Source organism: Balaenoptera acutorostrata, chromosome 2 (genome assembly GCF_949987535.1).
Source record: "Balaenoptera acutorostrata chromosome 2, mBalAcu1.1, whole genome shotgun sequence".
In the NCBI taxonomy this organism is placed as follows: Eukaryota; Metazoa; Chordata; class Mammalia; order Artiodactyla; family Balaenopteridae; genus Balaenoptera; species Balaenoptera acutorostrata.
The window spans coordinates 141,595,538-141,623,202 of record NC_080065.1 but is presented as its reverse complement, the minus strand read 5'-3'; the positions used below and the strand labels follow the sequence as shown (position 1 = coordinate 141,623,202).

The following is a 27,665-nucleotide window of genomic DNA, read 5'->3' as shown; positions in this document are numbered from 1 at the left end:
AAAATACATTCAAGGGCTCCTTTTAAAAAGCAAACTTCTGTTGCACATAATTAGAGAATCATAGACCTTGATGGGTCTTTTATGATCATCTTTACAAATAAATTGAGACATGAAGTATTCTTTTCAAGGGAATGATCACTTTGTTATTTTCACCCAGTGTTTTCACCCAATGGGATCTATGTAGCCATCATAAAGAACGAGGACATTCTATATGAGCTGAAATGGAGAGATGCTCAGAATAGAATGTGAAGTTGAAAAACAAAGGTGCAAGCTGATCAATCTTAGCATCTCTAGATGTGGAGCAACCAGACAATTGTGATGGAATAGCACTAGCTGTGTACTCTTGCCAAAAAGTGGAGCCTGAATCTAACCAAACCTCTGGAGCTAAGTTTCATTTATAGGAAATACAAAGAAAAGAGCAATACTTTAAATGATGCCACAAGGAAACAGACAAACCCAGAATATGGAACAGTGCACAGGACAGTTGGTTTATACAACTAGTCAATGGCAGGGGAAAGGAGGGAAGACTGTCCTCAATTAAAAGAGACTTAAGTGTCATATAACAACCAAATGCAATGTAGGGAGCTGTTTAGGTCTGGACTTAAACCTATAATAAAAGGACATTTTTGAGATAATCAGGGGAATTCGATTATGGACTGAAGAGTCAGGTGCTGCTAAAACATCATTATTAATTATGTCTTGTGTAATAATGGTATTATGGTTATATATAGAGTGTCAATTTTTTGAAAACAAGATGCACACTGAAGTCTGTAAGGGTGAAATAACATGACATCTGGGATTTGTTTTAAAATGAAAGTTTGATAATTTTGAATTTGTGTATTGGGAGTATGTACTATTCTCTGCTTTTGATATGTCAGAAAATTTTTATATAAAATAGTAAATAGAAAGTGCAAGGTGCAAAATGTATGTATGGTATGCTCTTTTGTTTAAGAAAGGAAGGAATAAGAATATATATTTTATTTTCTTGTGTTTGCATTGGGAGGATACACAAAAGACATGACAATAGAAACCTATAGGTTGGGTGGGGGAAATTAGTGGACTTGGAGGGGTGGGAATGAGGCTTCTTAATGTAAGCTTTTTGTATTGCTTTAAACTTTAGCCATTTGGATGTATTACCTAAACAGTTAAAAAAAACAAGAAATAAAAGTTAAATGAACATGACAATGTTCAGAAACAGTCCCTTATACACAGAATAAAAGAAAGGGGTCAGAGTAGATTTCTAGGCTCCTTCATGTCTAGACTTCAATGAATTAATACATTGTTAATGTTTTATAAAGTTGGACCCAGTAGCAATTCTCGAGATGAACAGAAAACAGAGTAATAATAATAAAAAACAAAACAAAAATCAGAACACAAAATCTGATGGCTAAAACTTTTAAGAGTGTTGCTTGAAGTCATGCTGCTAGTAAATCTAACCTCTGACCCCGTGTTTAATCAAGTCTGCCTTACACTTGAATATGAGCATTTGCTGGTTGTTTTTAGATATGTGGGCAGACATATTAAGGGCAAATATGAAATTCATGAAACATGGTTTATAATGGAAAAAATCTGGAGCTTAGGGGACTCATGTTCTTATTTGAAATGACCAATCATGTACCTTTGGGCAAATCAATCTTTTCAGGTCTCAGTTTCCCTTATCTATACAATGAAGAAATTGAACATGATCTCTTAACTGTTAGCTCTGTGGCATTATGGAAGTACACACATAGAACAAGCTGGATATTTATATTAAATGCATTTAATAAGGTTTAAGGTGAATGACAAGGACTTCCCTGGTGGCGCAGTGGTTAAGAATCCGCCTGCCAATGCAGGTGACACGGGTTCGAACCCTGGTCTGGGAAGATCCCACATGCCGCAGAGCAACTAAGCCCGTGCGCCACAACTACTGAGCCTACACTCTAGAGCCTGCGAGCCACAACTACTGAGCCCACGTGCTACAACTACTGAAGCCCGTGCATCTAGAGCCTGTGCTCCGCAACAAGAGAAGCCACCGCAATGAGAAGCCCACGCACCGCAACGAAGAGTAGCCCCCACTCGCCGCAACTAGAAAAAAAGAAAGTAAAAAAATAAAAAAAATAAAGTGAATGACAAGGAAGTTCAGGCAGAGAAGACAGAGAAAGGCCACAGGGTTTTCAGAAACTATTTCATCGTGAGCTCACTTCCCTTTTGTAAATAACCATTGGCCTTTAAGGTTTCCAGACAAAAGTTACTCTCCCAGGGCTGAGATTGTTTGGGCCTGAGATGTTACCTCAGTGATGGAGAGTGTGGCTGGAACTCAATACTTTCTGACAGTTAATGCCCAAAGCCTGTGGGGTGGGAGGAGAGGGGACATCTTGTGTATATGACAGGAAATAGAACGTTGAGGTCCCCTCAGTTCCCCCCACAGGAGGGGGAAAGAAGTGGAAAAGTTTGAAAGTTCAGGTCAAAGTCAGAATATTAGAGCAGGGAGCTGTGCATATATCACCTAGCACAATTTCCTCATTTTATAAATTTTATAAATGAGGAGGCAGACCTAACAAGGTTATATGACATAGCCCAATTCGTGTTAGAGCAAAGGCTAAGAATTAGGCTCATGACTGGAGTGGAAAGGGCACCTAAACATGAGTATAAGGAACAGGCCATTCATGGTGGTATTTCCCACCTCCTAGTCCAGTGCCTGACACATAGTAGGTGCTTCATAAACATTGGCCACAGGACTCACCAGTTGACTGACTTGACTGAATGAATGCATGAGTGATACATTTCTACCTGTGTTTCCAATAAATACTGTCCATTTCAAACAGAGGACTATGTATTATTTCACTGGAGACAGTAGAGGGCTCACTCTACTTGCCAAGAGACACTTGACGAAGTAACCCTTTTCTTCCTCTGAGTATTGCTTCCTCTTTGTTGATGCGGACAGAATAAATGTCAGAGTCCTCACAGGATGTGTGTGGTCTAGCATAAGAGAGAAGCGGGGTTTCCTTTGCTGTCATCATAGACTTGACAGTGTTAATAGAGGAGTGATTGGTCATCAGACATCTGGTGTGCTGGGCCTGCAGTTGGGAGAGTGGCCACTACTCCTGTGACTGGGGAGGAGAGACAGTTCCAGGAAGTACGCAGTTCAGTTGGAGAATTAAAACAGCACCTAAACAGAGCCATTCTTTGCCTTTTCTTCTTCAGAACCCATGTTTTCACATTTTTCCTTTGACTGTGTCCTGCTTTTGCTGCTACTACTTACAAGTAAGTCTGGATTTTTGCAATTGGATAGTGCAAGATAAAGATGCAAGGATGGTCATCGTAATGCTAGCAAGAGCAAAAGTTTGGAAGCAACCTAAATGTCCACCAGTAGGGTAGTGGGTAAAGAAATTATGATATATCCATGATACAAACAGCGACGCTGATGAAACATAATGATATGAGATGTCTGCAAGTCATAATGTTAATTGAAGAAAGCAAGGAGCAGAATAATGGGTATATTGGACTTTGTGTGTGTGTGTGTGTGTGTGTGTGTGTTGCAGGGGAGTGGGAATACATGAATGTTTCTTAATGAATAGACTCTGGGAAAGGGAGCTGGGAAATGGAAAAGAGCAGGGAGAGGGAGTAGAGTTTTCATATCGTTTTTATACTGTTCGAATATGTGTGTGTACATATATATACATATATATATATATATATATATATATATAATTATTAAACCTCAGAACAGCCATACACTAACTTATTATTCAGCCAAGGGTTTTTATTTATTATGTGCCTGGTGCTTGAAAAACAAAAGAGATTTGTGTTAGGATAACTGCCCTGTGTTGGTGAACAGACAACTAGCCCAGATGGGTGAGCTCTTTTCCTGGCTGACAATTACCCGTTGTCTGATTGTCTATTTCCATCAGCACTGCCCTTCGGTGTTCACAGGACCAGCCACAGTTCTCTCCTGGGGCACTGGTTCTCAAAGTGAGGTTTTGAGACCAGCCATATCAGCATGTCCTGGGAACTTGTTAGAAATACAGATTTGGGCCCCCCCACCCTCCAGAACTATTAAATCAGGAGCTCTTATTAATAGTTAATCAGATTAATTAACTCTAAACTCTGATGGTTGAGCCCAGCCGTCTGTGTTTGAACAAGGCTTCCTGGAGATTCCAGTGCCCCTCAAGTCTGAGAATCATTGCTGTAGTGAACTGTCCTCCAAACAGGATAGCAGTAGTGGTTTCCTCTTTATTCTGCAAGGCATTGTTTGCAGTTTTCTTGAAATGGACCAGCCTCCCTCATTGCTCTCCTTCCCTCTTTATGCAGGGTCTTTGGAAGGAGTATACGTGTCTGAGGTGGGTCAGAATGCTGATCTGCCCTGCACCTACTCTCCAACCACCCCTGAGAATCTCGTGCCTGTGTGCTGGGGCAAGGGATCCTGCCCTGTATTTGAATGTCACAGTTTGGTACTCAGCACTGATGGAAGGAACTTGAGCTATCGGACATCCAGCAGATACCTACTAAAGAGGAATTTCCGCAAAGGAGACGTGACCTTGACCATAAAGAATGTAACTTTAGCTGACAGTGGGACCTATTGCTGCCGGATCCAATTCCCGGGCCCAATGAATGATCAAAAATCAAACCTGGAGTTGGTCATCAAACCAGGTGAGCGGACCTTTGCATACCTTCTTTCTGAATGAGATTCACCTGTGGATCATATTAAATACACTGATTGGTCTCACCTCTGGTCTTCCCAATTAATGCCCTCAGGTTGGGCCCCTAAGACCTAAAGTTTAACAGGCCCCACCAGCAGTGCCCAGCCATGTTTAATTCCCTCCATCTATTTTGAACCTCATGGCTAGGATCTATAGAATGGAGGAAAGGCCTAGATCAGAGGTCTGAGTACCTGAGTGGTCATTAAAATCACCTGGGGAGCCTTTTAACTCCCACAGATGCTTGGGCTCCACCCCACAACCAGAAAAATCACCGTCTCTGGAGGTAGAGCCTGAGCACGGGGTTTTACAAAGTCTACCCCCGATGATTCTCCCCCATGTGCAGCCAGGATTGAGAACTGCTGGACTCTGCATGTGTGGGGGAGAGGGGGCACGTGTGCTTGCATGTTTTAACATTTATAGAGCATGTACTTAGTGGCTGATGGAGCTAAGTTCAAATCTGACACTGCTTCTTACCAGCTGTGTAATCTTGGGCAAGTTATTTAAACTCTGTGACCTCCTCCTCTATAAAATATACTACCTACCCTATAGGCCACTGGAAGGATTTTATGAGATGTTTGATGAAAAACATTTACTGTGGCTGTAAGTTCCATTATTAACAATTAGACTGTGATAATGAAGACTGTAACACACCTCTGTCAGACATTTGGAGTGTCATACACTCTCAGCAAAGGTGTTCAGGTAGGTTTGGAAGTTGAGCATGTGTTGCTCTTCTTTTGTTGTGTTTACAGTTGTTTCTGCTGCCCCTTTGATTCCCTGCAACAAGCTCTCTGCTCTCAGAGAAGCCTCATCCTTACGTTGGTTTCTGTCTTTAGCCAAGGTCACCCCTGCTCGGACTCCGTGGAGGGACATCACTACAGCCTTTCCAAGGATGCTCCCCACCGAGGGACCGGGCTCAGGTAATCACATATGGGGTCTAGGAGGAAGCCTTTAGTTGGTTTCTGAGTTAAGAGGATTTTGAATATGGGGAAAACGTGAGAAAACAGTTTGAGTTTTCTCAAACTGTGCACCCAAGATAGTGTTTGAGGTGAGGGAGGTGGTGGAAGTAAATTTGTGCTGGGAAAAAGGAGCCCTGGGCTAGGGTTCTGAATTAGTCAGGAGTAGCCCTCAGACCTGGGCCAAAGCCTTTCGCTTCTCTGGAGAGCAGCTTCCTCTTCTGTCTGAGGTATGGGTTCAGAGACTTTTGGATTTCACCACCCAGCATAATTCCCAACCCCCCAAAAAGAATTTCGATGAGCTATGTATTTTGCCAAACAAGGAAAGAAAAATTTCTACTATTGCCACCCCTGCATTAAAAAAAAAAAAAGGACACTTTTAAATTAAATAAGTTTAATCTAATGAAAACCTCATTACACTGTCCTTATTATTTTCTGATTTACTCCTGGACTGGTGATGTTTTCATGAACTGACCCCAGTCCATGTTTGGTGTAATCTGGATTAGGTGATTTCAAGAATCCCTTCTAACTGGAATAAAGTCCATCATCTTCCTCAGATTCTGACCTCAGAAGGAGCAGCTAAATTCTTCAAGTAATTCAACAAGGACTTTTCCCTGCCGCTTTGGAAGAGAAGATAGGGTTGAAAGAGCAGACCTCAGGTCACGTTGATCAGGGAGATTAATCTTAAATATTTCCTGTCAGAGTCCTGGTCTCCCCAAACTCTCCGGAGCTCAGTCTTTCATTCTGTAAAATGAGGTTAATAATAGGTAAATTCCAAATCCTAATCTCGTAAATCTCAGATTTAAGTAAGGAAGTGTGTCTAAAGTGCTTAGCCCAGTGTCTGATCATGGTACATACTCAGTACCTGTTAGTTATTGTCATTATCGGTAAGATCCAGAGGCAGAGTGAGATTGTGGTTAAGTACGTCAGTGACAGGCAGGATGGGTTCTAATGTCAGCTTTTTGTATTAGTTTCATGAACTCAGTTATGTTGCTCAAACACTGTGAGGCTCAATTTCCTTACCTCTACAATGAGGGTAATTCCAGTGCCTTTGTCTTAAGATTGTTGTAAAGATTGATGTGATCATGTATGTAAAGCACTCAGCATAGTGCCTGGCCCAGAGAAAGCACTCAAATATTAATTATTATTATAGATATTAACATCAGCTCTCTAGAGGTTGAATCTTTGGTGGTTCTTTAGTCACTGGTAGCCAACATCTCTTATGAAATTAGTGAGGAAATTAAATATGGTGGAAACAGATGATCGCCCACGTAGTGGGCTAACCAAATCATACAGGTGTTCATCGTATGCCATTGTTATATTTTAAAGAATCCTACAACTATAGACCTAGAAGGGACTTGAAGGATCCCACTTTCCCATCTCGTGTTTCAAGGTTCTTTACAACATCACTCCCAAGTCGGCATTCGCTGTATGCTTACACACCTTCTGAGATGGAGAGGTAGCTTCCTCACAACACAGTGCATTTTTTTTAGAAGTGTCTATACCATAACCAGAAGTGTCCTTCCCTTCAGTTTTTACTTGTTTGTTCCTTCCCTTTAGGGCAACAGAAATGGAGCCATCTTTTGCATCTGGGAATATAGGCAGAGTACCTACAATCTCTGAGCTTTTCAAAGGCCTGAGAAAATACTTAAACAAAGAAAGGCAATGGCTCCAAACTATGAAAATAAAATGGAAAATTTAAATTAATTAGTATTTAATGACATGACTATAATTTGTAATATTATTTCAGTTAGTTACCTGCAAGTCAACTTGTGTGTAGTTACACCTTTTCTTTAGTGTGTAATGTGGGTACTTATTTTTTTTTTCAGTTTTGCAATTCTTTAAAAAAAAATTTTTTTTAACATCTTTATTGGAGTATAATTGCTTTACAATGTTGTGGTAGTTTCTGCTGTATAACAAAGTGAATCAGCTATATGTATACATATATCCCCATATTCCCTCCCTCTTGTGTCTCCCTCCCACCCTCCCTGTCCCAGCCCTCTAGGAGGACACAAAGCACCAAGCTGATCTCCCTGTGCTATGCAGCTGCTTCCCACTAGCTATCTGTTTTACATTTGGTAGTGTATATATGTCCATGCCACTCTCTCACTTCGTCCGTTTACCCTTCCCCCTCCCCGTGTCCTCAAGTCCATTCTCTACGTCTGTGTCTTTATTCCTGTCCTGCCCCTAGGTTCTTCAGAACCATTTTTTTTTCTTTAGATTCTATATATGTGTTAGCATACGGTATTTGTTTTTCTCTTTCTGACTTACTTCACTCAGTATGACAGACTCTAAGTCCATCCACCTCACTACAAATAACTCAATTTCGTTTCTTTTTATGGCTGAGTAATATTCCATTGTATATATGTGCCACATCTTCTTTATCCATTCATCTGTCGATGGACACTTAGGTTGCTTCCATGTCCTGGCTATTGTAAATAGAGCTGCAAAGAACATTGTGGTACATGACTCTTTTTGAATTATGGTTTTCTCAGGGTATATGCCCAGGAGTGGGATTGCTGGGTGGTATGGTAGTTCTATTTTTAGTTTTTTAAGGAACCTCCATACTGTTCTCCATAGTGGCTGTATCAATTTACATTCCCACCAACAGTGCAAGAGGGTTCCCTTTTCTCCACACCCTCTTCAGCATTTATTGTTTGTAGATTTTTTGACAATGGTCATTCTGACTGGTGTGAGGTGATACCTCACTGTAGGTTTGATTTGCATTTCTCTAATGATTAGTGATGTTGAGCATTCTTTTATGTGTTTGTTGGCAATCTGTATATCTTCTTTGGAGAAATGTCTGTTTAGGTCTTCTGCCCATTTTTGGATTGGGTTGTTTGTTTTTTTGATATTGAGCTGCATGAGCTGCTTGTAAATTTTGGAGATTAATCCTTTGTCAGTTGCTTCATTTGCAAATATTTTCTCACATTCTGAGGGTTGTCTTTTTGTCTTGTTTATGGTTTCCTTTGCTGTGCAAAAACTTCTAAGTTTTATTAGCTCCCATTTGTTTATTTTTTGTTTTTATTTCCATTTCTCTAGGAGGTGGGTCAAAAAGGATCTTCCTGTGATTTATGTCATAGAGTGTTCTGCCTCTGTTTTCCTCTAAGAGTTTTATAGTGTCTGGTCTTACATTTAGGCCATTTACATTTAGGTCTTTAATCCATTTTGAGTTTATTTTTGTGTATGGTGTTAGGGAGTGTTCTAATTTCATTCTTTTACATGTAGCTGTCCAGTTTTCCCAGCACCACTTATTGAAAAGGCTGTCTTTTCTCCATCGTATATTTTTGTCTCCTTTATCAAAAATAAGGTGACCATATGTGCGTGGGTTTATCTCTGGGCTTTCTATCCTGTTCCATTGATCTATATTTCTGTTTTTGTGCCAGTACCATACTGTCTTGATTACTGTAGCTTTGTAGTATAGTCTGCAGTCAGGGAGTCTGATTCCTCCAGCTCCGTTTTTCTTTCTCAAGATTGCTTTGGCTATTTGGGGTCTTTTGTGTTTCCATACAAATTGTGAAACTTTTTGTTCTAGTTCTGTGAAAAATGTCCTTGGTAGTTTGATAGGGATTGCATTGAATCTGTAGATTGCTTTGGGTAGTCTAGTCATTTTCACAATGTTGATTCTTCCAATCCAGGAACATGGTATATCTCTCCATCTGTTTGTATCATCTTTAATTGCTTTCATCAGTGTCTTATAGTTTTCTGCATATGGGTCTTTTGTCTCCTTAGGTAGGTTTATTCCTAGGTATTTTATTCTTTTTGTTGCAGTAGTAAATGAGAGTGTTTCCTTAATTTCTCTTTCAGATTTTTCATCATTACTGTATAGGAATGCAAGAGATTTCTGTGCATTAATTTCGTATCTTGCTACTCTACCAAATTCATTGATTAGCTCTCGTAGTTTTCTGGTAGCATCTTTAGGATTCTCTGTGTATCATGTCATCTGCAAACAGTGACAGCTTTACTGCTTCTTTTCCGATTTGGATTCATTATATTTCTTTTTCTTCTCTGATTGCTGTGGCTAAAACTTCCAAAACTGTGTTGAATAATAGTGGTGAGAGTGGAGAACCTTGTCTTGTTCCTTGTTTTTCTTTCTGACTTACTTCAGTCTGTATGACAGACTCTAGGTCCATCCACCTCACTACAAATAACTCAATTTCGTTTCTTTTTATGGCTGAGTAATGTGGGTGCATTTAATATGCTTGCTATAAAGTAGAGGGGAGCCTTAACAAGTAGGAGTCCCAAGGGTCTTTGAAGCTCCTAAACCCACTTTGAACACAGAATAAATGCAATCTTTCTTCCACCTGAAGAAGGCAGGACTGGATAATGGATGAATCCTTAGCTTCAGAGGTAGACTTGGTTTGAATCTCAGATTTGCCAGTTAATAGCTGTGTGATCTTGGACAAAGTACTTCTCTGAGACTCAGTTTCTTCATTTGAAAATTGAGAAAATAATAGTACCTACCTATTGTGGTGAAGATTAAAAGATATTGTGCACATAAAGTGTGAAGCACCATGTTTGGCACATAATACATGCTAGATTGTAACTATTAAATTTATATACTTTTAAAATCATCATGTGCCTCCCCCATTGTCATCTCCCCCCACCCCCCAGTCTTGGGTCCTCTAGGAAAAACATTGTAACTTCCTCCAACTGTCCCACCCATCTTGATGGGTGATGTCTACCTATGTGAAAATAAGCTGTGATAACCCAACAGTGCTCTATTTTATTGATCATTTCCACTGCAAAATGAAATTAAAAAAAAAGTTAGACTGTCTTACCATTTAAGCCAAGAAAAGTAATTATAGGGAAGCAGAAACTGGATTTACACTAGAAAATGTTGTGTGTGGTTAAGATGCATGTTTACCTAGTAGTTCTACCAGTGTGGTTTTTAAATTCCTTTTGGGAAATAGGAGCTAAGGTAAGTGGAAGATAATCTCTTTCATTTCCTTTTTTTTTTTTTTTTTTTTTAAACTTTAGGCTGAGAATATGCTTTTATAATATTAAAATCAGAGTCTGTAAACCAGTTCTACATTAAAAGGTTTAGACTTCTAAGCTTCCAGAAAGTGACCTTGACATTTAGGAAGTTTCAGAGCCTCTGACTCACACAGAAAAATACATTGGCATGCTCAATATTCCCAAAGCTGACAACTTATTGGTTTTTAGAATGCAGTATTTACGAGGTCAGGGCCTGTGCGCATCTTGTTCACTTTTCTGTCCCCCGTGCCTGGCATAGAGTGGGGGTGTAGTACATGTTCATCGAATGGATAGGCAGATGACTAACTAAATGAATAAAAAGGAAAGAAAGTGAGCTGGCAGCTGGGCAGTGTGGAGGCTTCGTAATCACAGTGCCGAGATGAGCCTTGTTGGAGGCAGCACAGTTAAGAGTGTGTGCTTAAAGCCACGTGGACCTAAATTGGAAGGCCATTTCTGTTATTCACTAAGCTGTGTGACTTTGGGTAAGTCACTTAGCTTCCTAATTCTCAGCTTCTTCATCTGTGTAATGGGACTAATAGTCCCTACTTTAAGATAGTTGTTTTGAATGCTAAATGAGATGCTTCCCTTGAATAATTTAGCACAATGCCTGTTCATGGTAAATTATAGTTACAGTTATTATTATTTTCAATTTTTTAGGGAACAAAATACCCTGTCTTACTCTTAATGAGTAAATGTTAAATTTTTTTTAAAGAAAATTAACTTTCGTTACCTTTCAGAGTCTAACCATGCCACATCTTCTTTATCCATTCATCTGTTGATGGACATTTGTACAATGGAGTATTACTCAGTCATAAAAAAGGATGAAATAATGCCATTTGCAGCAACATGGATGGACTTTGAGATTATCATACTAAGTGAAGTAAGCCAGACAGAGAAAGGCAAATATCATATGATATCACTTATATGTGGAATCTAAAAAAAATGATACATACGAACTTATTTACAAAACAGAAATAGACCTACAGACATAGAAAACAAACGTATGGTTACCAAAGGGGAAAGGGAGAAGGGAGGGATAAATTAAGAGTTGGGGATTAACATATACACACTACTATATGTAAAATAGATAATCAACAAGGACCTACTGTATAGCACAGGGAACGATACTCAATATTTTGTAATAACCTATAAGGGAAAAGAATCTGAAAAAGAATATATATATATATTCTGAATCACTTTGCTGTACACCTGAAACTAACACAACATTGTAAATCAACTATACTTCAATTAAAAAAAAGAACAAAATAAATATTAAAGAACAGTTATTTGATCTAAAAAAGGCTAATTATAATGCCTGCTTCTGTGTCATCAGTGTTGTTGGAATTTTGCAGACCCCTTTAGGGCCCTGTGGACACAACAAACCACATATTCAAAATAGGTTTTCCTGGAAGAAGTCTCCATTTCATAGAACATAAGTAGTTGGGTACATCATCTGGATGAAAAAAATGTGGTCATCCTGAAGTTGATTTGTAAGTGTTCAGTAAGTTTTGTTTGTCTCTCAGTTAATTATTGTGAAGAGTATGGAGTAGAATTAATTTCAAATAAGATTATAGGCAGCTTTTAATATTTAAAAAAACTCATATAAAAGAAAGCATTCTTAACTGTTTTACTGGCTATTTTTCTTCTTTGTGGCAGAGACACAGACACTGGAGACCCTCCATGATAAAAATCAAACAGTGAGTAACTGTGTGTGTGAGCTGACCTTATGCTCAACTCAGAGGAAAAAAGTATGGCTTTAGACTTCCTTCCTGCCCACTCATTCCTTAGGGAAAAATGCCTTAATCTCCCTTGGCTTCAGGTTCCTTGGCTGTAACATGTTGCTGATGACTGTTGTAACTGCGAGTCCTGTTGTAAGGATGGAGTGGGGTGATGCATGTAAAGTGCCTGTCACATAGTAGGTGCTGGAAAACCAAAAGGAAGAAGCATTAGCATTTTGTCCTTATTCTCAAATTTCACAGCTGTATACCACTGTGGAGGGTTCGGACACCCTCCATCACCCCAGAATATGTTTCTCCTTGCTTCCATTGCAACCCTAATGAGAAGGATTGTTTGTTTAAATTTATTTATTTATGATAAGACACCAGGCAAGAATATTCTAAGCCAAGAACTTAGGTATCTAACTAAAAATAAAGCAGTATTTTAATCAACCACCATTTTAGTGTCTCCCACCTTCTCAGAGTAAAAGGGAAAACCACTAGAGCAGGGGTCCCCAATCCCCGGGCCATGGACCGGTACCGGTCTGCGGCCTGTTAGGAACCAGGCTGCACAGCAGGAGGTGAGCAGCAGGCGAGCAAGCGAAGCTTCCTCTGCTGCTCCTCAGTGCTCCCCATCGCTCGCGTTACCGCCTGAACCATTCCCCCTCCATCCCCCCCAACCCCGGTCTGTGGAAAAATTGTCTTCCACGAAACGCCAAAAATGTTGGGGACCACTGCATTAGAAAACAAGCTGATAGCAGTGACTGGAAAATTCTTTGAGGACGTATCCAGGGGTCTGCATTCATTTAACTCAGTCTCTGACTCCGTGTCAAGCATTTTGTGTTTGTCCTGTCCTCTTTGCAATCCAGGTCTGCCTTTTCAGTACCTCTGTGTGCCCACAGTGCTTAAGTAACCTTGCACGGTGCCCTCCTGCAGTAAATGTCTGTTGAATAAATGGAAGACTTAATTCCTTGATGTTGTTTTAAAAGTGTTTACCATTACTCTTTTTAAAGGAGGAACATGAAGTGAAATTTTAGAAGCTGTATGTTCGCTGTGACTAACAAAATATCTAATTAATTAGAGCAATAGCAATAATAGCTACCACTGATTGAGATTTATTCTGTACCAGGCTCTGTGCCAAGCATTTTCTGGTTTTTGTCACTTAATTTTCCTGATAACTCTACAAGATGACACAGCTCTTTGGTGACAGAACTGGGATTTGAACCCAAGACAGTCTGGCTGCAAATTCCTAGCTTTTAAATCACTGTCTTTCATTGAAAATTGGGGTTAGATGGCAAGACACCAAATTTAGACCACTCTGAAACTGCCTGGGAACACCAGGGAATTGTCAATGAACAGGGCCCCACTTTTTATTTTAGGAAAGGGGAGTCCATTTACTAAGGCTGCTTCTCCACCCACAGCACAGACAGGCACCTCTTATTCCCTTGCTAACTCCAAAGATTCAGCTAATCCCTTTCTTTGGGTGGTTTGAGGCTTGTCTGGAAGGGGACAGATCATGAGTCATTTCAAGGTCCCTGCATTCCTGAGATACTGTGAAAGGGATGGTCCCATGCATAAGTCATGAGACTGACTGGTCAGACAGTGGATTTCTGGTCATTTGCTGGAATTCTGTTTGTGTTTCCATAGGAAATATCCACACTGGCTAATGAGTTACAAGACCTGGGCGCCACCACCGGAATAGGCCTCTACATCGGAGCAGGGGTTTCTGCTGGGCTGGCTCTCGTTCTTATCTCTGGTGCTTTAATTCTCAAATGTAAGTCATTTGATGGTGCTTCTCTCTCCATCTGATAAGGAACTGTTAATATAGGAACAAACACAAACCTAAGATAGAACTATTAGTTTATATTTATACCTACAAGTGATTAGAATAAATACTCTTTAGTCCTTCCAAACCTCAACAATAATAATAGCTCATTTTTATTCAGTGCTTACCATGTAACAGGCATGTTTTATGTTTATCTTTGTCACCATCTTATACAACGTAGATAGCACTGTTATCCCTATTCTTATAGCAGAAGAGAGTAACGCTTAGAGACAGTAAACTTTCAAGGTTTTCTCAAGGTTTCAGAATCAGTAAGTGGCAAAGCTGGAATTCAAATTCAAGCAGGTTGATTCTAGTACCTGTTTTTTAATCTTTTGTTAAGAAAATAAACCTTTTTAATTCATGAATATGTCCAGGTTTATTAGGAAGCACAACAACGACAATCACTTTCTTCTGTGCGTTTTTCTATCTTATTTATTTCTCAGACATGGTTCTTTAAAGAGGGATAGCAGGTTCCTTTAACACTGGGTCATGCCCAGAGTTGCAGCGTTTGTACTTTCCTCCATTGTGGCACTCAGCACACATATTTTATTTCTAAGTTACTTATCTTTATTAAAAAAAAATTAAGGATGATTTATATGCAATAAACTGTATATTTAAAGTGTGTTCAACTTGATGAATTTCAGTAGATGGTTTCACCCAGGAAACCATCACCACAATCAATGCCCAAACACTTCCATCACCCCGAAAGCCTCACATACTTTTACAACTGTGATATATTCTCTTCTCTTTGGTGCAGAGGCCAAGGCCTTATACCACTGTTACTTTATCAGCCTTTCTTTCTAATACATAAACATCAACCTTGTGTAGGGTTACAAACCATTCCAAATTTTCCCAGGATTGAAGGAGGTTCCTAATGTGTGGGTTTTCAGTGCTAAAACTGGGACAGTCCAGGGAAAACTGGGATGAGTTGCTCATCCTCTGTGGCTTGAAGCTGCCAAGTGCTTTATGTGCATTAAATCCTTATAACTACCCTGTTGAGGAAGGTACTAATATTATTCTCATTTACCAGTTGGAGAACCAGTGTGCTGAAAGGTTAAGTAACTTGCCCAAAGCTACACAGTTAATTGATAGAGGATTTGAAACTGGGGCTGTCTTGCTCACCATTTTGTTACTCTGCCATTAATGGTAAATGGATTGTTCAGAGGAAGAAGCTACTCACCCCCACTTAACTGGGTTTATGGAGAGATAGCAGTGGAGTTTGGGAATTGACCACATGAATATGGAGTCTACAGGTTGATAAGGAGCAATGACAACACCCACTTTTTGAGTTTTGCCAAAGCCTGGATATTAGGGACTGTTCTGGTTTGTGTAGAAGGGTATGGAAGGAGGGTGATGAGGAGTGGGAGAAGTCATGTTTTGTACACACATATGATTACTCCCAAAACATGACTACTTAGAAGAATAGATGGGAAAGTTGTATTTGATTTGCAGTCTTTTCCCTAGAAGTTGCTGGAGAAAATCATAGAACCAAGGTGATACTTTTTTTTTTGTTTTTTAAAAAAATAATTAATTAATTAATTAATTTTTGGCTGTGTTGGGTCTTTGTTTCTGTGCGAGGGCTTTCTCCAGTTGTGGCGAGCGGGGGCTACTCTTCATCACGGTACGCGGGCCTCTCGCTGTCACGGCCTCTCCCGTTGTGGAGCACAGGCTCCAGACGCGCAGGCTCAGTAGTTGTGGCTCGCGGGCCTAGCCGCTCCGCGGCATGTGGCATCCTCCCGGACCGGGGCACGAACCCGTGTCCCCTGCACTGGCAGGCGGACTCCCAACCACTGCGCCACCAGGGAAGCCCAAGGTGATAGGTTTTTAAGTCATGACATCAAAGCCATAAATTGGTACTCAGTAATGCCCAGCAATCCTGTGTCTTTCCAGTGCACTGTCTGAGATGAGCATCACATACTTCACTGCTGCTCAAATCTCCCTCGCCTCTCACTGCACTGATGAAGTATTAAAAGCCTGTTTCAACCACTTTGCCTTAGCCAAGACTTCGTTCTTCCTTTGATCACTTTCTCCAGAATCATCTCTCTCTCCATTCCTGTTTATGCTATTTTTATTAGCATAAAAATATGGCCTAATTCACACATTTCTCTCCAGCTGCTCCCATTTCTCTGCTCTCCTTTACAGCCGTATTTCTCAGATGAGTTGTCCCTACGTCTCACCCCTCCGCACTCTTTTAACCGCCCCCCCCTCCCAATTTAGCTTCTACGCCTGAGGTACCATGGAAATAGTTTCAGTCACACTCGCCAGTGACCTCCATTTTGCTAAATCCCATAGATACCTCTGTCTTCATTGCAGAACATCTTTCAGCAATAACTAAGTTGACTCTCACTCATTCTAAAAAGTCTTCCTTCTCTTGGCTTCTGAAACACCACTCTCTTCACTAGCCACTCCTTTCAGTCATTTTTGTTATTTTCTCTTCTTAAGCATGATCTTTAGATGTTGTGATTCCCCAGGGCTGGCCCTTTTATTCTCTCCATGCCCTCTGGATGATGATGACCTATATTCCCATAGACTTAAATATCATCCTTAATTTCTCTCTCCAGCACTCAAGGGTGTTGGTACTGATTGGCCAGCTGTCCAGTTGTTATCTCCACTTAGATGTGTCCCACATTGTGTCAAGAAAGGAGCTCTAGAGTCTATATTCCACCTTTTTAGAAGCCAACCTCCCCCTCCCTGATCTTCTTCATCATAGTGTTTCATTATCATACATCTGGTTGCTTAAGCCAGAGAGCCAGAAGCCATCCTTGAATCCCCTCTTTCATCACTCCTAATACACAATCCAACTTCACTTTCCTGCACTTTCTCCAAATCATATCTAAAATCCATTTGTAATTCTGCATCTCTCTTTCACCACCTTACTCTGAGGCAGTTCTCTACTCACCTCCTCATTTTTTCATACCTCCTTTTAATTCTTTCTCCACATAGCAGCCAGAGTGATTTTCTTAAAACCCAGTCAGATCATATTTCTGGCCTTCAATTATTTCCTATGTCTTAGAATAAAATCCAAACTCCTGATTATGACTTACAAGGTCCTGTAGTATCTAGCCCAGCCTCCCTCTCAGACCTTACCTTGTGCCACCCTCTTATTCCAGCCATGCTTTCAGTTTCAGCCACTCACCACTATCTTTACAAGGGCTTTGCTCGATCCAGAATGTTCACCCCGGCTTTTCATTTGGCTGACTCATTCTCTTCTTTCAGAACTGAGCTTAAAGATCATTTCTTCTGAGAATTCTTTCCTGATTACCTTCTTGATTACCTATTCCAGTACATTATTGTTTTTTTAAAAAATTGAAATACAGTTGATTTACAATATTGTGTTAGTTTCAGGTGTACAGCAAAGTGATTTCAGTTATATACATATATATATAAAATATATATACTTTTTCAGATTCTTTTCCATTATAGGTTATTATAAGATATTGAATATAGTTCCCTTGCTATACAGTAAATCCTTGTTGTTTATCTGTTTTGTATATAGTGGTGTGTATCTGTTAATCCCAAACTCCTAATTTATCCCTACCCCCCCACCCCTTTCCCCTTTGGTAACCATAAGTTTGCTTTCTGTGTCTGTGAGTCTGTTCCTGTTTTGTAAATAAATCCATTTGTATTATTTTTTAGATTCCACATGTGTGATATCATATAATATTTGTCTTTGTCTGATTTACTTCACTCAGTATGATAATCTCTAGGTCCATCCATTTTGCTGCAATACTTTTCTTTCTATTACATCACAATTTGAAATTATTTTATTTTTCCCATTTACTTTTTTTTTCTTAAATGCCTCTCTCACTAGAAGACAAGTTTCATGATGTCAGGGCTCATAGTTCACCTTTGTGTCCCTGGTGCTTAGCATACTACCAGACACGTAGTGGGCACTCCCTACATTTGTTAAATATGAAAAATGCATCTTTATTACTTTTAGCATAGCTTATGTAATAAATCAAGACGCATATCAGTGGTTTGATTTAATTCAATCTAATAGGAAGACCAGATTTCCCTAAACAATCTTTGCTTCCAGTTAGCTCATTTTATTTATCTCATTTATTTTATGAAAGCATTTTAAATTGACTTTTCTTCGCCTTTTTACCTAGGGTATTCTGATAGCAAAGAGAAGATACACAATTTAAGGTAAGAATAATGCGTGCAGTAGTGGAAGGTGGGAATCTTGGATATTCCTACTCTAATCTGGGCTTTGATCTTTGCTCTTAGAAGTCCTCCCCTGAGACTTTGGGATCTAAATTTTTACTACTTCCTTTTTGCTTTAGGCCTAGATTTATGGAATGCAAATTTAACATGTTGCTTGGTTTTATTCTTGATCCCTAATCCCTCTAGTTTCTTTAGTCCTAAAGTTAAGGTACAGAATTTGTCTCCCATTGATAGGAAATGCTTATATATTTCTGATTAATGGGCTTTTTCAGTGAACTGACCCTTCAGCTGATTGAGTACTTACTACATCCAGGTTTTGGGTGGCCACTGGTTTACAGATGTGAGCAAGAAACTCAGAATCTACTCTCAGGGCTTTTACAACCCAGCCCAGCTCTTCTTAACTCTGATTGCCTATTAGAATCATCCAGGGCACTTAAACATACTATTGTCAACCCCAGAGCAAATAAATCAGAATCTTTGGGGATGAGGCCTAACCATAGGTATTGTTCTAAAAACTTTCAAGAAAAAAGTGATTCTGTCCACTGCATACTCTCTAAACCACTAATAATTTTAGACTAAATCTAGATAGTATAGTTATGAAGACAAAATAGTCTGCAGTAAAAAAGTCAAATAAGACCAAATAAAATATTTAATTATCAATGGCTTTATATTATCTGTGTCAGTATTCTTTATTAGAGCTGAAACTTGAAATGTGGTAATATCAATAGGTAATATTTACATGCAATAATTCATTCTTTATGAAATTATTTGGTTAATGTTCATCTCCACCTATAAATGTAAACTCCATAGAAAATTAGGAACTTGTCTGCCACATTAACAACTGTATCCCCTGGCACACACCTGACTCTTAGTATGCATTTAATATTTGAGGATTGAATGAATAAACATTCCTTACAGAAGCCCTGTGAGATAGAGTACTTATTCCCATTTTATAGATGAGGACCCTGAGACACTAAGTTTACTAATATACATCCTCTAGGGGATTTTTGTGTTTTGTGCACTGTTGCATCGCTTGATGCATAGAACAGTATATAACACGTTAAATAGTTCTGGAATGAATAAATGAAAAAAGCAAATCCAACTTACCCAAGATCGTATGGATGGTAAGCAACAGAGGCAGGATTCGAACTCAAGTCTCATTGGATCCATAACACATTCATTTCTTTTACTTTTTGAAATTGTTCAAGCCGACATAATAATTGAAATAATAGTGCAAGGAACAGTAGAACCCTTCACCTAAGCGTGTCATTTAATATTTTGTCACATTTGCTTTATCTGTTTCTCTATTTACATACACATTTTTTTTTTTCTGAACCATTTGTAAAGGTGTTTCAGACATCTTGACACTTCACCTAAACACTACAGTCTGCACTTCCTCAGAATAAGGATATTCTCTTAGATAACACAAGGCCATTTTTATACCTAAGAAAATTCAGATTAATTTGAATTTGTGCAGTTATTCCCCAGACTATTTTCATTACTCTTTTATGTTTCCCCCGCCTAGTCAGGACCTGATCAAGGATCATATACTGCCTTGGTGGCTATCTCTTCAGCAAAGCCCATTCTCTTAACTCTATTCCATGTTGCCTGGGAAATGCTTAACTCAACTGCATCACCTTATTTCCACAGCCTCATCACTTTGGCCAGCCTCCCTCCCTCGGGGTTAGTGAATACAGCAGGAGAGGGGACGCATGCAGAGGAAAACATCTATATCATTGAGGAGAACGTATATGAAATGGAGGATCCATACGAGTATTACTGCTCCGTCAGCAGTGGGCAGCAGTCCTGACAACCCCTGGGCTGTTGTCTTTCAACGCCACCAGATTCACCACTTCCCTTTGGGGTTTGGTGTTATCTTCTTTGAAAACTATGAGATGGCTCACCTGACTGGTTTTAGAGGTTCTGTCCTTGGCCACCGAGCAGAGTTTTTCCATGTTCTGAAGATAAGTAGCTCACCCGAGGACTGAACTGGGACCAGCATTGTACTTAGACAGGCACAACATTACCTCTGTGTTCCCGCCACCCAACTCGGAGACTGCTAATCAGGGCATTAGAGCTCAAATGGGCTTTTATAGAGAGTAGGAATTCTTAATATGGGGTCTCTGGAATTCCAGATATTCAGTTATATGGTGTGTCCATGAAGCTCCTGAAAATACAGGGGAAATTATGTGCTGAGATACGTGCGTGTCTTTGTCGGTACAGGAAGTCTAAAGGGACCGCCGATGCTCAAAGAGCTCTGTGCACCGTAGCAGGTTAGGAAACTGTTGGAGTAGGAGTAGATGGTCTTGAAGGTTCCCTTTGAGTCTCAAGGTTTATGCTTCTTTGAATGTTGACTCTGTGACAGTATGTGCCAGTGCACAGCTCTCCTTGACCTAAGTTAAGAAGACTGCCCAGCAAGGCCTGCGGTGTGGCAGGTGCTTCTGGAGAAAAAGGAAGTACGCTCGGTGTGTGTTGACAGGTTTTGCTTAGGGTGCACTCAGAGGGAAAGATCTCTGACCAACTTCTCCATTCATGGAGAGAAGTGGAGCTGTGTTTTTCACAAAAGAAGAAGCAATGACTGGGACGCAAATTCTGTTTCCTGGTGGAAAGTAGGTAAAGGGCTCCAGCCATCTGTATTTATCCATGTCAGATCCCCTGATGGAAAGACAGTGGTCCTTAAGCTTCAGTTCCAAGGTGGTAGAGAGTAGGTCTATCTTGCCTATTTGCTTCCTCCCCATTCTTGGCACAGCTCTGACACATAATACTGATAGAAATTTACTAAATATCTTTGGAGTGAAAAAATTAAGGAAGCAGAAAGGTAGATTTCTGGGAAGACTTTTCCATTGGAGAGCTCAGATAGAGCTTCACTTGTTGGGGAACTCGAAAATACTCCTAAGCTCCCGTTTCTGCTCTTGTCCAGCATCTGCTCTTCTCAGCATCCTCTCCCAGCTCAGGCCCTTGGAAGTGTGTTATTGTCTTTTTTCCCCTTTCTGCTGAATGAATCAACAATAGGGACCTGTCGCTGCCTGAAAACTGCCTTCCCCAGGTGATGACTGAGCTGCTACTGCGTTGCATGCAGGAGATGTTGGTCACCAAGGATGCGGGCAGCCTGTCTGTTACAGTGTTTGGGCTGCATCTGGGCGGTATTGGGAAGCACTGGCTTTCTACAGGGAGATTTGTAAGGGAGATCATTTTGCAAAGTTCCAGGCAGTAGCTTTTAAACAAGGTGAAAAATTAAGTGTTTTAAATTTATGAAATTCTAGAGGGAAGGGACCACAGAAAACACATGGACCAGATCAATGATTCCCCCACAAAAGGGATTCTTATTCTGCAAAAATCTTTACACAAGGATATGTATACAAGGACGATCATTGCAATGGTGTTTGTGAGAGATGTTTTCCATCAGTTGGGGAATAATTGGTTATTGTGGTATGTCAACACACTGGCACAAGTAAAAAAAATTAGGTGGTTTCATCATTGAGCTGTTTTGCTAATTCAACAAATATTAAGTGCTTACTCTGTGCCAAGTTCTCTGGTGCTGGGATCATAGAGAAAGAGCAAATAGACACATCCCTGACCCCATAGAACTTCTGATTGATCTGACAGGAAGGATGATTTCATTCATTCATTCATTCATTCTTTCAGTGAACATTTTTTGTCACCCACTTTGTGCCAGACACTGTTTTAGTTCCTAGAAATATAGCAGTGAAGGAAACAGGCAAGATCCCGACTCTCACAGACCTTGTGTTACTTGTCAAAGGAGAAATCTATATTGCTAAGTCAAAAGAAAAAAAACGTTCTAGAATAGTATATATAGTTAATGCTAATTTTTTTTTTTTGCCTTTAAATAATCTGGAAGAATATTCCCAAAATAATATGGTTATTCCACAAGGGCAAATAGTCAAAAGATAGAGTTTCACTTTTTGCTTTTATGTGCTTCTATAATTTGAATTATTTTATCCATTTTTTGTAATAAAAAAATAGATTTAAATACTGTAGCAATGTTTTCCTGTCCACCCTCCTCCTCATAGAAAGAAATGAAGACTTGGATAAGTTAAGTTCAAGGTCAAGGTGGGCAGTAGAGTGTGCCAGCACTGTAGACATGTCTAGAGTGTTCCAGCAGAGATTGGAACCCTGGTTTTCAGGGTAGGATCCACTCTACATCAATTATTTGTAATACGGAAGATGGCAGAAAAGGTAACAAACTGTCAAGCTACCCCAAAGGGTCTGGGCGATGACAAGTGGTCACTGAATTAAAAACAATGTAAAAAGATTGAATGTATGGTTTGCTCTTAGAAGTGCTTAGGATTTTTCTTCCAGAGCTCTGCCATAGAGACCCACAGTACAGGAAGAGGCTCCCTGATGTCTTAAGACTGAAAAACTAAGGTCTTACCATGTTTTAACTGCCTATCACTTCTAGTGTTAGAATTCCCCAGGCAGAAATTCTAAGTGGTTTAACCTGTCATTAATTTATTTGGGGGCATCCCCTCATGCCTAGGCCCATATAAATTTAATTCTCATTTAAGTTTGAATTAAAAAAAAACTGAATACAAATTAATTTTGTGTCCAGATTTCTACTGAGAAGGTCTTTCTCGAGGTAAGTAGAGATGCCCTTAGTGCTGTAATTTTTAAGATTTTTGTCATCCTTTTCTGGGGCTCAGTTGGGAAGTGGGAAAAAGGAGAGGGGCAGCTGGAACACTTGGTTGGAGGGTTTTCAAGCTTCAGGAGGGCTCAGATTTTGGCCTATTTTCAGTGGAAAACCTACGCAATGGAGCAATATGAGTCAGAAATGTGAGTTTCAGGATTCTAGATCCTCTAATATCTTTTTTTTCAGTTGTATTGACTGTAATTATAAAGGTCATTCCAAGTCACTCTTTTATTAGTAGTAGTTTTCTTTTGTAAATTCTTGGTCAAACTCCTTCTGCTTATGGTGTGACTCTTTTTCCAGAGAAAGCAGTGATGTTTAAAAAAAAAAAAAGTTATTTAAGCTATTCAGGTGTGGTGGTGGCACTGGGACATCTGTTTAAATACCCACATTATTTTAATATAATTGTTTTGTGGGTGGGTCACCTTTGGAAAATATTTTATTATAGCTTTATAGTCTATACTTAACAACCTGCTTCATGATAAGTTGACATGTCCTTTGTAATTTCTACATCTTGAAATTGTACTTTTTCATGCATTTTACACCTAGTTCGTGTAAAATAGAAATATTTCACGCTCCAATGCAGTGTTATCTTCTTTTGGTCAGTTCTGAAATATCCATATATCTATATCGAATCTGTTTTAAATTTTATTACCCAGTTTTGCTTGCCATTCCTCTTCACTTGCATGCAGAATTTAGTTCTTGTTCTGGAAACCCTTAAGTAAAAAGTAACAACTGTAAAAATATAGGTGAAGGTTGTTATAATGTAGATTTTTGATTCATTTCTTTATCCCAAAGTTCACCACAAGATCTTAGCAAAAATCTCTTGACCTTAGTCTGAGGGCTGAAGCAAGGAGCCAATGGTGAGGGGCTTTGAAAGCTGCCAGCTGCCCAGGCCTCAGTGAAGTCCTCAGAGGCCTTTCCTGTTCTCTCCAGCAAGCCTCCTACTCCAACAAAAATTCCTGGTAGCTAAGCAGCAGCCGGACAGCTTCTAACCACCATGGAAGAAAGGAGTTTTCTGAATAGATGGAATTTCAGGTGAGAACTAGGGAATATGACATTTAGTTATCCTAGCTGCCTTATTTCAAGCAAATGTGTTTACAAGGAACTCTGGGTGGGCAAGCTAACTTGGAGCCAGTTGCTTTACAGTACGTTGAGACTCTGAGTAAGAATCTCTAAGCAGAAAATACATCTTGTTGGAGTGCTTGTTTCCCTTTTTTTTTTTTTAAGGTTTTTATTTTGAAATAATTTGAGATTTGCCAAAAAATTGCAATGATAGTACAAAGAGTTCCTATATTCAGCAGTTTTTTCAGTTAACAGCTTATATAACCATGGTACCATTTGTCCAAACTAAGATCTTAACATTGGCACATGACTATTAACTAAACTACAAATTTTGCTTGGATTCCTACTACTGGCTTTTAAAATTTTAAATTAAGTGCTTTTTGAAAAATAGAGTAGAGTTTAAATTAAAGGTGAAAGTCCCTATTCCCTGTCCTCTCTATCAAAATTTCTCCCCAGTCCTACTCCACAGGAACACTCCTTCTAGGCCAGCACTGTCCAGTAGAAATACAGTGTTGTTGTTGTTGTTTTTCATTTTAAGTCTTCACAATCCAGTGAGTATTTTCCATTTAGAGCACATCTCCATTCTGACTAGTCACATTTTAAGTGCTCAATAGCCGCATGTGGCTATTGGCTCTAGAATTAGCAAAGTTCTGGGCCATTCTCTATTTTCTCTCTCATACACACACACACACACACACACACACACACACACACACACACGCACACACGGTAACCTAATTTTTTCCACTGCTTATAGAAGACCATCGCTCCATGTCAGAATGGGACAACAGCCTTTACTTAGATAGCTATGTAGTATTAAGTAGAACAAATGTGCATAACCTATTAAATCACTTACTTCCGCATGCATAGATGTTTAGTTGGTTTTTTTTTTTTCCCCATTTCAAATAAGGCTGCAAGGAACATACTTTATTCAGAAACCTATGTGCATTTGTGTACTTCCAACGTATATGATTCTGAATATGGAAATGCTGTGTCAAAGGATGTGATTGTATTTGAAGTATCATGACAATAGAACAGTAGTATATTTTTGAACAAATATACCAGTCAGTGTATTACTAAATGCATATTATCTTTCTCAAGGCAATCATTTTAGAAAGCAATTTATTTCAACAGTGTTCCTTTCACTCAAAGTAATTTGTTTTTGGTTTTTGAAATTTGACTTAAGAATCAGTTTAAGCTAAAATAACTAGGCCTAGTGACTCTCGTAGGCCTTACTCCTTTGTAGTCACAGTTAATATTTATTCACTCATTTATTTCCTCCCTCCCTACTCCCCTCCCTCCATTCCATCCATCCAGTTCCACTTTTGCTTTCCTAATAGTTTGTTCTCCTCACACAGCAGCCTAAGTATTTTCTTTTTCTTTTTTAAAACTCATCAACCAGGTTCAATTACTCTGTTACTTAAAACCTTTCAACAGCTTCACCAGGGCCTGGATTTCTTCTGACCTCACCAACCCCTCCTTTTTTTTTGTTTCATCCACACTGGTTTCCTTTCTGCTTCTAGAACAGACCAAGTCCTTTCTGGTTCCAGCACCTTTTTCAGTGAACTTGTGTCCCTCTGTTTAGAATGCTTCTTTCAGACTGTTTGCAGAGCTGCCTCTTTCTCATCTTTGAGTTTCCAGCTTAAATATCATCTAAGAGCTTTCCCTGAACACCCTATCAAAAGTGCCAACCTGCCCACCTCTATTCCAGTTTATTCCCTACATAGTTTGTTTGAATCTGAAATTCTAATTGTTTACATTTTTATGATTTGTCTCCCCCAACCCTCAACTGGAGAGTAACTGTCACTTATCTTATATCTTAAGGACCTAGTGCAAAGCCTGACCTGTATTGGGTGCCAAATAAATATTTGTAGACGGATTGAATGAATGAATGTATGCCTGCTGTACTGCAGACTCAAGCCACAGTACAGGCACCACAGATACTACAAAGATTTGTTTTTCCTTTAAGGAAGTCAGAGCCCATCAGGACAGCATGATGGCCAAGCAAATGATTATAATAAAAGGCAATAAGCATTGGCAGACCTGCATACTAGATTCTGAGTGATGCAGAAAAGCAGTTTTTGGTGATTTTTTTTTTTCTTTTTCCTGAAAATACTTATCCTTGTCTTTACCACTTCTTTAATTTAGCTCTATAAAATTCCAGCTGACTCTCATTGAATAAGGATAGCCTGGCACATAGCAGACGCTCAATAAATATTAATTGGGTGAATGAATTAAGTGATACAGGTGACATGGATTCCAACAGCAGACCTCCAAAAAACATATAGTGACCCGATATATTTTCTACTTTGTAGAAAGACATGTGTTTTGCAGTGTAAGCCCTTGTATATTTATTAAAGCATTATTTTATAATCGTTCATCTTTCTGGAGGCTTGGTGATGTCTGAATGTTGCTTTAGGCAACTTAAATTGCTTTCTTTTCTGTCTATCTGGGATAAAGAAAAGGATGGTTGTAATTAGGCTGTGTAAAACACGTTACACGAATGTAAAAGACTTCCACTTTTGTAAGAACCTGCAGTTTTGGGACGTGTTTTTTGTTTTCTTTAGTTAAAACCCTTTACGTGTATTATATAAGCAGTGCATTGGTACATTCTTGTTGTAAAATGCTCAAATGATACATAAATGTATAGCCTTCAACTGAAAGTCCCCCTTGCCTCAGCATGCTTCCCTACCAGAGAGGACACTCTGAATAGTCTGATCCGTATCCACATACATCTTTCCTGTGACATTTCCATACAGGTACATATGCATATACATACACTGTCATTCTGTCGCAGTGTTTCACAAAAATGGGTTCCCATGAAATAGAATTGTTTTTTTCACTTACTATTTCTTGGAAATAGTTCCATGGGAGTGTCCCAATAAAATGTCGACATTCTTTATCAACATAGATAGTTAACAAGCAGAGGGTTCTGTCAACACTGTGTTAAGTCCCAATGCTCACCACCAACAGGGTGCCTTGACAAAGGTTTTGACAGAGCTCAGCATACATTTTGAATAATTGCTACTAGCACAGGAGTTCGACTGGTGCCCAAGTCATGCAGTGGTCTTGGTTTGGGAGACTGCTGAGTCCTTTAGAAAATTCCCCTAACCCTATCTGATAAAAGCCCAACGCTATTATGTTTTTTTTGATCCACCCATCTTCCCTAAAATGGATGTAGAGGAAATGGCTCACAATCATGTGTTACTGCAGCAAGGCACACTGGCTAAAACTGAAAGTTTTCATCCCAAAACAAACCTGTTGTCAACGTTTTTAAGTAGAAAGCATTGTTTTGGTTTTGGGAAGGAAGAAAAAGGACCTATCATCTCATAAGTTCTTGGGGAGACGTTCTGCTTTACACAAGGCAGTGCCCTCTAGCTGTGTGAGCAGGAGCTCAGCTCACATTCCATTTTCTGACATCCTCGTCACTCACAACTTCAAAACCCGAAGCATCAATGGACGTGGTATTAATATCTGATATACAATTTATATCATGTTATATAAATTGTATTGGGGCACAGTGTAGCTCGACTCCATTCTTTTTTTTAAATTGAAGTATAGTTGATTTACAATATTGTGTTAGTTTCAGGTGTACAGCAAAGTGATTCAGTATATATATATTATATATGTGTGTGTGTGTGT

General features: G+C 39.4%; 2 protein-coding genes across 2 annotated transcripts in view; both read left to right on the top strand.

The window, feature by feature from the left end:
- The first annotated feature begins 3,057 nt into the window (after positions 1–3,057).
- Positions 3,058–27,650, top strand: HAVCR2 (hepatitis A virus cellular receptor 2). Its single transcript, XM_007165520.2, has 7 exons — positions 3,058–3,243; positions 4,291–4,629; positions 5,513–5,596; positions 12,266–12,306; positions 13,972–14,098; positions 18,259–18,295; positions 19,964–27,650. Exons 1-7 carry the CDS (start codon positions 3,189–3,191, stop codon positions 20,121–20,123), a joined length of 843 nt encoding a protein of 280 aa, XP_007165582.1. The 5' UTR covers positions 3,058–3,188; the 3' UTR covers positions 20,124–27,650.
- Positions 23,906–27,665, top strand: part of HAVCR1 (hepatitis A virus cellular receptor 1) — a 44,587-nt gene continuing 40,827 nt past the window's right edge. Inside the window, exon 1 of the mRNA XM_057540964.1 lies at positions 23,906–23,996. Coding sequence (XP_057396947.1) covers positions 23,985–23,996 — 12 coding nt within the window. The 5' untranslated portion in view covers positions 23,906–23,984. The remainder of the gene's footprint in view (positions 23,997–27,665) is intronic.

What these genes read in the sequence shown, in the direction of transcription:
- HAVCR2 (XM_007165520.2), top strand. Translation starts at nt 3,189, where the DNA reads ATGTTTTCACATTTTTCCTTTGACTGTGTCCTGCTTTTGCTGCTACTA. An exon ending in TTTGCTGCTACTACTTACAA is followed by an intron (nt 3,244 to 4,290) that starts GTAAGTCTGGAT and finishes CTCTTTATGCAG; the next exon opens with GGTCTTTGGAAGGAGTATAC. An exon ending in TCCATGATAAAAATCAAACA is followed by an intron (nt 12,307 to 13,971) that starts GTGAGTAACTGT and finishes GTGTTTCCATAG; the next exon opens with GAAATATCCACACTGGCTAA.